This window comes from Pundamilia nyererei, unplaced genomic scaffold (genome assembly GCF_000239375.1).
Source record: "Pundamilia nyererei isolate P.nyererei 1_Seehausen unplaced genomic scaffold, PunNye1.0 scaffold00161, whole genome shotgun sequence".
NCBI classification, from domain to species: domain Eukaryota; kingdom Metazoa; phylum Chordata; class Actinopteri; order Cichliformes; family Cichlidae; genus Pundamilia; species Pundamilia nyererei.
In genome coordinates, this window is record NW_005187562.1 from 1,088,196 (window position 1) to 1,097,954 (window position 9,759).

A 9,759-nucleotide genomic window follows, 5' to 3' on the forward strand; every position below is an offset into this window, starting at 1 on the left:
AAAGAAAAGAATAAAACAAATGCAGTTTGAAAGTCAATATTTTGGGTTTGCGTTTGTATCTCGAAATTTGGACATTCTGACATAGGTAACTCAAAATTGAGAGACAATAATGTGGCATTTCAACTTAGCTCTGGATGGCAATTGTATTTATGTATCTATTTTTATTTTTATTTTTATTGTTTTACTTTTTGCTAAGGTGAAAACAAGCTTCCGTAATTATGAAAGAATTGCATGTCTCAATATAGACCCGATATTTCAAATTCCAATTCAAAGGTGCTTTATTAGCATGAAAGTCTCTAACACAATATTGCCAAAAAAGTCAAAGTACAATTTAACAAAATGATCACAATTTATTTAATGAAAATGTATTTAATGAGATGTTCCCCTTTTCATAACCGGTGTTTATTGTCAGTCATTGTGACCTGTTTCTTTTTTTCCCCCTTTTTTGAATTTCAGCAGCTATGCCAATAGTTTTCATATTGCTTTTAGTTTAAAATAATAATTTCACTTGGACTTGCACTTAAATGTTGAGCACTGTGGGCTCACATAAAATATTGTAGTTTGAGCCCACTCCACGTGTACTTATTACTACTCAAAATAGCCATCTTTGTATTGAAATGGCCAACAACGCCTAACTTAAATTATTCTAATTATTCTATTGTCTCCTCATGTTGATATCAAAGGTAGCCTCCTCCCAGAAGGTCTGACTCCAAACATTCTTTCATGACCTTTCAGAAATCACTGAAGACAAATAAAATACAACCCTGTTTCCAAAAAGTTGGAATGCTTTGTAAAGCCATAGAAAAAGTAATGGTTGAATTGATTGGTACAGAATTGAAATTATTGATCTGATAGTACAAAGAAAATGAAGAAACACAAGTATTGCCTTTTTTAATGCATGCTCACTTTGATTTTGATAACAGTGAAATAAATCTGCTTACGACTCGTCACACTAGAGGTCAGTAATGTCATGGAGTCTCGGTATGAAGGTGTAAAAAGAGGAGAGGCAGCTTCAATGCACATAGGATGGGACCTTGGCGAAGGCACCACAAATACTTAATGATATGCACAGGTAATGGGAGCAGCGCACCTTGATTAATTCAGCAGGACTATGTTAAACCACACATTGACACAGAACTATTTAGCAATTGAAATGAAGCAAGTATGGAGAAGCTCTTTTTTCATTATACACAACAAATTTTAAGAGTGAAGGTGTCCCCGTCTCAGCATGATTCAAATTCAGAATGAGTACATGTATAATTTCGAAGTCACATTTCTATTATTCATTTATTTTGAAATTTAAATTCTTTTCATTCCTTGTGTTCCATTTATTCTAGTATTTTATTTACAGTGTGCCAACTCTCTTGGAAACAGAGACCTTCACGAATGCTTTGCCACATTGGTGACTTCGGGGTCGAGTTGTGCCGAGTTGTTTAAGGATGGGAGAGTAGCAGAGTGGATTTCTAAGCATCTCACAGGTTCCTAAGTTTCCTGCCCCACCAAACGGCGATGGACCATTCTTATTGTTTTTTTTTTTTTTCAAAACCCTGAATGCTTTATTGAAAATATGCATACATAACACTTTCCCTACACAACAATACAAAACAGTACAATCACTTTTGTAAATAACACATTGAACGTAAATCCACACATTTCCCCTTCCCGCCCAAACCCAAGGAACTTAGAGATGCTACTGTAAGCCCTTAGTATCCCCCACCCACCACCTCTACCTCTGAGAAATAAGACAGTTAAATCAGAAACAAGTCCCTTGGTAAACCCAAGACAAAAGAACAGAGCAGACACCAGGTTGCATACAGACATAGCATTTGCCACCAGCAGGTGAACGATGGGTTTTACTGGAACTCTTATTCGGGGTCTTGGTGTGTACCGTTTGTCTCAAGTCTTCTGAAATGATGCAGGGTGTGGAAGAGGAGTCCATTCTATGGTCTAGGAGTCAAGATAGAGGTTTTCAATGTGTGAATATCAGATCAACACATACACAAGTGCCTCAAGTAAATTTGGCTTTGATGTGGGGTCAGAGAAGTAGCCACTGCCAATCTACAACGGCACGCCGAGAGGGATGATCGGTCGCGTACACAGACATGCGATAAAACAAGATTTTCACATGAAGGAAACTCTTTAAAGGCGAGGGGTGGATAGATCAAACCTGATTTGATTGTAGGTAACACACTTCCTACGACTCTTCTCACTCCTAGGTGCATGAGTGTTACTGTGCATATTATTTTATTTTTTGTGATAGTGGTAGAAAATATGCAACTGAATACAGATGAACAAAATATATTTAAAACATAAAAGAGTTAAAAAGGGTTATAAAGATTACAACAAAAACAAAAAGGACTCCAAATATCTGGTTATACTTTAATATGATCATACAGAGAAAGAGATCAACCAAAAAATGATATATGAACAACAAAAAAAAAGGGAAAAAAAAAAGTAACAAAAAAGTCCAATAAAAACAGACAGAAAAGCACTGTTTTGAAACATTTCACTGTATATCAGTCTGTAGCAAATAGTCATTACATACCCTCGAAAAGGGAGGAAGAAAGCTTTGAATGGTGCACTGACCACTGAATAACTTGGCTAGAGAGTGAAGTGGGGTGCGGGGGTTAATGCTGAATTCTCTCTAAGCTCGACAGCGGTACCCTCGAGAAGAGGCTGCTACGCCTTTTGAGAATGAGGGCGAGCTTTCAAAAAGTCAAAGACAAGCCACTGCTTTTTAGATGCATAGAGGCATAGTAAGGGCTTGCTTCCTTTAAGCAATCTCCTATGTAGGTTACGTCTTCACCAATGTAACATTTTACGTTTTAGGCTGGGAACTTCATGGATTTATGCCATTGCTGTATGTGCAAGAGAGCAGAAAAGACTACTCAAAGTGCAGTTTGGGGGAGGGGGGGTGCTGCCGTACATAGTGAAGGTTTGTGTGCAACTGTATAAACAGGAAGGCAGTTTGTGTGCGTTCCCAGGATTGCAACAACACTCCCTAACTGTGCGCTCAAAGCGTGGATCTGGGTACTGGTGCCTCTCCTCTCTGGGGCTGTCCTACTACACGTCCATTAATTACAATCATTAACTTCTCATAAGAAATTACTCTTTGCTAATAACAACACTTTACAGCTTTTTGGAAACATGTCTCGCTCGAATTGCTCTTTTGAAATTTCCTTTTCCTCCCCAAACCAACAAAAAGCAGATGTCACTGGTTCAGTGTCGCTTAAATGCCACGTGGTAGGGAGAAAAATAAAAGAGAAAAAAAATCTGAATGTAAAAATTAAAGCCCCAGATTAAAAAAAACAAAACAAACAAATGACTTTCTTTTACAAAATGGCTCTCAAGTATTCTTTGTTCCACAGATAGAGGTCCCTATGGGGCTTTGGGTAACTCAGAACTGGTTTTAAAATCCTCTTTACAATTTTAACATGGGATTAGGAGAATTGGAGAGAGGGTGGGGGTGGGGGATTATCTGCTGGTGCGAATTGAACACACATGCATGCACGCACACACACACACACACACACACTCACACACACAAAGCACACGCCAATTAATTCTGCACTCAGTAACGTCAGCTCTCATACTAATGTGTGCATGCATAATCGCTCATTCACTCTCACTCACACACTCACAGAGGAGGAACAGCAGTCACTGATGTGCATTAAAAGTTGCACTTTTCACATCTGAAAGCATGTCTCTTGAGAAAGGTCAAAGTGTATGTCTTGATAGTGGAAACGCCACCTTATCAACAACAAAAGACCCACCCCTCCCTTCTCCCAGATGATATGTGAACTGTGAGTTCCTCTGTCCTCCTCTTAGGCAGATGTAATGGAGTTGTGCGGTAGCTAGCTCGACAGACTGTGTGTGCGGGTGGGGGGGGGGGGGGGGGGGGGGGGGGGGGGGGTACTGTCAGTTGGAAACAGAACAGCAACTGTCCTTTAGCAGTTAAATTAAGGAATAAAAAGATTTTATTTTCCTAATGTTGAGAAACAAAAAGTGGAATCTTCACACTAAAGCTTTCCAAGGGCACTACTTGCTAAGATTCACCTCTTAAATGAGAATAAACCCTATGACTATCATAAAAAAATCCAACATTTAGCATAGCCTTTTTTTTGTCTGTGTTTCAGCTGGTCAGTCAATGTTTCCACTGTGGACTTTCAGCCTTTGTCCAAAAGATTGAATGTTAATATAGCAAGAAAGAGGGGGAGAGGAAAACATACATACAGAATAGTTGCTATATCCCCCCTCTATGCACCATCCTCCCCCAGCAAGACCCCACCCCAAGTCCATGGAGACATTATACAGGTAACGTGAGAGACAGACAGGCACACAGATGTAGTCCAGTGAGCAGACGGCTGATCTGCGGTGTCTGTCTGGAGGCATCACAGGGACTTGATGTGCTCCAAGCTCCAGGTGGAGGTGGGTTTCCTGGGAAACTTGTGAGGACCTGGCATGGCTGGTGACCACGCAAGGACATGGAGGAAGAAGGGTTTGCTTGGAAGAGGAGAACAGCCATTACAGCTCTCCAGGGAGTATCCCGCTGGGCGCCGACTCATTTATCAGGCCTTTAGGTCAGAATTGGATTTCGGATGAAGACGAGTTTTCGGTCAGTCTTCACACTCGCTATTTTTTTCTAGACCAGTGAGGAGACAATTTTCTTCCGTATGTTTTCTCTTTTTTTGTTGGTTATTCTTCTCTTGCAATATGTGGATGCTGGGTTTTCTTCGCCCATGAATATTGTGTTTTACTGTGGGATGTTGTTTGTTGTTAGAGACACGGTTTCTGCTCTATTAGTGACCATCAACTGTCCATGTGACTGCAGTTTTCTGAGAAGGAAATAAACATTTAGTAGATCAAAATGGTGATTTGAGGAGAATTTTAGCATAAATCAACATGAACAAAAACAAAAATAAAATAAAATCATGTTATAACCAACAGTTATAACTACCGTTGAGCCCATCTGCCTCTTGTGATTCGAGGAAGGGTGCAGGGCCCCAGATGCGTACTGTGCCGTCATCGGAGGCAGAAGCCATGAGGCTTGGGATGGCCGGGTTCCAGCTCACACAGTTAACGGTGCGCGTGTGGCCTGTGAGCTCAGCGATAGGAAGTTCACCACGCCGATGCCAGATGTATACTTTGTGGTCTGTGGCAACAGATAAAGAAAGCAATAAAACAGGTGGAAGAAAACAGGGTTCGAATTGTAGGGGAATTAATGTAAAAGACAACACCGATCGGAATTTAGAAAGTTTAAAGAAACTGAATGAAAGGAAGAAACATTTCCCCATATTTCACAAGGAAATATGGGGAAAGGGTGCAGAGGAATGAAATACAGCAAAGGATCTGGGCTGGCTGGGAATTGGCTGCTAAGGGCTTTAACCATCCTAATTAAGGCATTTAAGTTACTTTTCACAAATTACTCACTACTATAATGGTGATCAGAAGTCATACAGAGCTACACGCAGAAAGGACACTGGACCAGAAAACATTACACTGAAAGAAGACTCATACAAACATAGTGAAAACGTGGCCATTTATTCCCACAGCACTCTGACTGTACCTTCGCTGCCACTGGCAATGAAGTCTTCGTTGTGTCCTCCAAAGCAGGAGTGGATTGTGTAGAAGCCCTGGGTAACACCTTGGTACTTCCTTACCAGCACCCGGTCCTGAAGGTCCCACAGGTGCACTCCCTACAAAAAGGTGTAGACCAACATACTGTAACTACTGAAGGATACTTTACACCGTTTAGCAAAACAAAGCAGCCATGCATTTTAGCAGGACTGATGCTGTAAAGAGCCTGAATTGATCAGTAGCTTACCTGAGTTGCTACATTTAACAAAGCTAATCTTCCGTTCTTTGAAACAGTAAAAGACATGATAGGGTGGTCCTCCTGAACTCTGTAAAGGACATGTGAACAAGACAGCCTGTCAGGCACTGTGATGTGTGATGTAACTGATAAGTATAACGTGATATTTTAGAGCAAATACTACAGACAGCTGTAGAGTTCCTAAAATTCGGGAAGAGTTTGTTGTGGTATTCATCCGTTTTAAAGTGAAACCATAGCTATAAAAGGAGCACTGCTCGGCATCAGAAGAGATCAACTCCAGCAACTACCATGATTAGCGATTCATTACACCTGGATTAGCCCCTTGAGAAAAATGGCACATGTCAACAATATTTCATGTAGGTATACAACAGTGCAGGGGTGAGGAGTGCTGACACATACATGTTTCTGTCCGTAAGGTCCTCAAAGTTGTATCCTCGGATACGCTGGTGGGTGTCTGAGGCCAGCACTATCCTGCCATCGTTCAGGCACCACAGGCACTGCACTCTCACACCCTCCCAGGAGTCTAACAAGTTGCCATCCAGGTCCTGAAATACACACATCAGAGAAGAGAAACACTGAAACAGCATAGTATGGCAATCATACTAAAATCTTACTTCCATTGGACGCTTACGAGGGGAAGCACTTGTTTCTCTGTTGTGAAGTGGTTTAAGTGGTTTCTGTCATATTTCAGGCCTACTTCCAGGACAAAATGACCGATTGTGAAACAGAAGTTAGTGGGGATGATCAGCTTACGAGGGGAAACCTTTGGGAAAAATCCCAAACTTATTCCAATGGTCAAACCACATCTTTATTCATATATATCACAGTGTCAAAACTCTTCATTAAAAGGTACAGGGAACCACCCTGGGAGGGGAAAGACATGCTTAGTCACAAAGCACACACAGATAGCTGTAGATCAACTGTGAAAAACATATTTTTATGGGCTCTTTCAGTAAGTTGGATAGAAAATCACAATACTGAAAGAGCCTATGATTGTTTGAAAACCTGATAAAGGTTATCCCAGCATTTCAATAGACGTTTAACAGCTGCTAACACAACCAAATCTCTTTTCCTTTTCTCTCTTCCCCAGCACGCCATTATGAAAACATGCCAGGAATTCAGCACTGATTAACAGAAGCAATGATAACAAGATAAGATATGCTTTATTTAGCACCAAACGTGGAAAAATTGTTACAGCAGTTAAAACTTAAGTTAAATTCAACAAAAATTCAACAAAAATATAACAAAATAGCTGAGATGACTACTTAATTATTTTCAAGAAAAAAAAAAGGTGAAAAATTTGACGAAAGCACACAAACTAAAAACAACTGTGCATTAGACATAGAGAGAGAATAAAAAAATAATTAACTTACACACTGATAAAACTGTCCCCTTTGTCCTCCAGTGACAAAGCGCTTGCCATCAGGGTTCCAGGCCACGCTGGTCAGACTATCTTCATGGGACTGGGACATTTTGGTCCGCAGCTCCCCCGTCTGGTGAAGAGGGGGGATTGACAGACCGAGTGCAAATCAAGAGGAGAGAAAATGGGGGAAGGGAGACAGCGAGAAGAAATATAAAGCAAGAGTGGGGGAGGGTTGAGTAACAGGAAAGGAAACAGAAGGGGATCCGTGAAGCGGAGAGGTCACTGAGTACACACAGCACACTACAGAGTATCTAAGGCAGGTTATCCAGCACACGTTTCCTCATTTTGAAAAAGAAAGATTTTGAGATTCACCCATGTATACTTTTCTAAACAACTGTACTATTATGTTCTCTGCTGTTTGAAGAGGTAATATAGCATTAAAGTTAGCAAGTGAAGCCACCGTGCATCAACCTTACCTGAACATTCCAGAGCCAGAGCTCGGAGCAGTCATCCGGTCCGCAGGCGATCAGGTAGGTGTCATCGGGACTCCAGGCTAAGTAGGAGACGCCGTATGCATGACCCTCCAGGGTTCGCAGCAGCTTCAGCTGGTGGGTCTCCTACACAGATAGTAAGAGGACAAAGAAAAACCCTGAGACACAATATGGACTGGGCCCTTATTTGTGGAAATTAAAAAAACAACAACAACAACAAAAAAAAAATTGTCAAGAGATTTTAAAGTCTGAAATTAAAATGCTAATAAAAAACCCCAAAACTTACTGGGTCCACTTGCCAAATTATGACAGTAGTGTCTTTGGAGCCAGTGGCTAGCTTGGTGCCATCATTTGAGAATTTGCAGAACCACACCTCATTACAATGCTCAGTCAGAATCTGTTGAGTGTAACATGGGAACTGCTTCCTGTAACACACACACACAAGATGAAAAAGTTAAAATCTTAATTCAGTCATCCATTTAACCCAGGTCCAGGTGGCCGGGGCAGCCGTCTAAGCCTTAATCACCTCGGTTGTCTCCTTTCACTGCACAGAGGCAGCAGCTCTACTTTGAGCCCCTCATGCAAAGCAGAGCTCCCACCAGCTCTACAGCCCACCTAAAAGAAAAACACTTGGCTTGTTGCCCATCACTTTGTAGCTAACAGTTGGTATCGCTAATCCTTACACTTGTAAGGACACCTTTTGAAAGAATCTTGGTTCTGTTCCTTGTATTCTTAATCCTTTAGTTGCTACCCACAGCTGGTGCTCACTGGTGAGGGTAAGATCTACCAGAAAGTCATCAGCTTTGGGCTAAGCCCTCTCTTCACCACACAAAACAGTCACAGTGCCCAGATCACTACAGTTTCTGATTGATCTTTCTATCCATTCCACCCTTGCCCCACTCATGAAGAAGCCTGCAAAGTTCTTGAACTCTTCTACTAAATGGAGCGAGTCCCCTAAAGGATTTGGTCATATGCATTTTCCCAGGTCCATAATATGCATGTAGATTTATGGGGAAAACTCCAACACACCCTGTACTATCCCCTGAGATCGACAGTTGGCCCAGTTTCCATATTCTTCTTTCCGAACCGGAGTTTGAACTAATGCTTAGACTCTCCTCGCCAGCACCACTGCACTGAACTGTGATCCTCTGAAGATGTAACACACCCACTGCTCGCCCTTTATAAAGAGGTCAATCCTCAGTCTGCCAATCCAAAGGCACTGTTGGTGACTTTTGTGCATTGTTCCAAGGGTGTGTGAACAAAGACAGAGCAACCAGAGCCTTAAAGAACTTGAATTTCATCTTCCCTTCATTGTGTCAGTTAAAACAATCGATTTTAGATGAGCCACAGCAGTAAAACCACTGACCGGTTGTGAACAACAGTGATTATCTGCTGGAAAATCCTGGATTTATCCTGGATATTGCTTTGACATGTACCATCTACTTAAACATTGGTGCACACTAAACACCCCACTCCCTCAACCTATCAACTTCACCCTATCTCACACTACAAAAGACTTAAAGGATCCTTTGCCAGTGTCAACGTTCCAGACACCAGAGGACACCCCCAGAGGCTGCATGTCCATTCCCTGATGAGCTACAGGTGTTTGGGGCATTACAATACACAGCAAATAAATAGGAGAGAGAAAATGCGACAGGTTAAAATATACGAAGCATCAAGGTACAAAAGAAAAGAAGTAGTGGAGACATAGTAGTGGAGTATGTCATTAAAGAGAAAAATCAGCTGACTTCCACTCCAAAAACAACATTTAGAATCACAAGGAGCTCCAACATTTTGGTTTTATAACAACAAGAGTAAAATATTACAGTTTTGTAATTTAGCAAAGTCTGGCGTCTCGGAGACAGTGCAACATGCTAGCTTTGCAGTACTAACCTGCTGCAGACGTGATCAAGGAGGAGAGAGACCGAGTCCAGGTTATTGTCCAGCTTGGTGTTATGATAAAGGCAGCGGTCCCTCTGCAGCTCCACTGCTTGCCGGAGCAGGGTGTGCAGTCGACGAGGGGGCAGCATCACAGAAGGAGGCAGGTATGCTACAAATAGAGAGGAAAAAAC

At 41.6% G+C, this 9,759-nt stretch overlaps 1 protein-coding gene across 1 annotated transcript in view; it reads right to left on the reverse strand.

Moving 5' to 3' along the window:
- Nucleotides 1–3,883: 3,883 nt before the first annotated feature.
- The window catches only part of LOC102196856 (WD repeat-containing protein 26), a 13,198-nt gene continuing 7,322 nt past the window's right edge, over nt 3,884–9,759 (reverse strand). The window contains exons 6-14 of the mRNA XM_005745612.2: nt 9,581–9,737; nt 7,974–8,112; nt 7,673–7,813; nt 7,207–7,326; nt 6,233–6,378; nt 5,825–5,903; nt 5,567–5,696; nt 4,958–5,152; nt 3,884–4,835 (exon numbers count right to left, since the gene is read on the reverse strand). Coding sequence (XP_005745669.1) covers nt 4,810–4,835; nt 4,958–5,152; nt 5,567–5,696; nt 5,825–5,903; nt 6,233–6,378; nt 7,207–7,326; nt 7,673–7,813; nt 7,974–8,112; nt 9,581–9,737 — 1,133 coding nt within the window. The 3' untranslated portion in view covers nt 3,884–4,809. The remainder of the gene's footprint in view (nt 4,836–4,957; nt 5,153–5,566; nt 5,697–5,824; nt 5,904–6,232; nt 6,379–7,206; nt 7,327–7,672; nt 7,814–7,973; nt 8,113–9,580; nt 9,738–9,759) is intronic.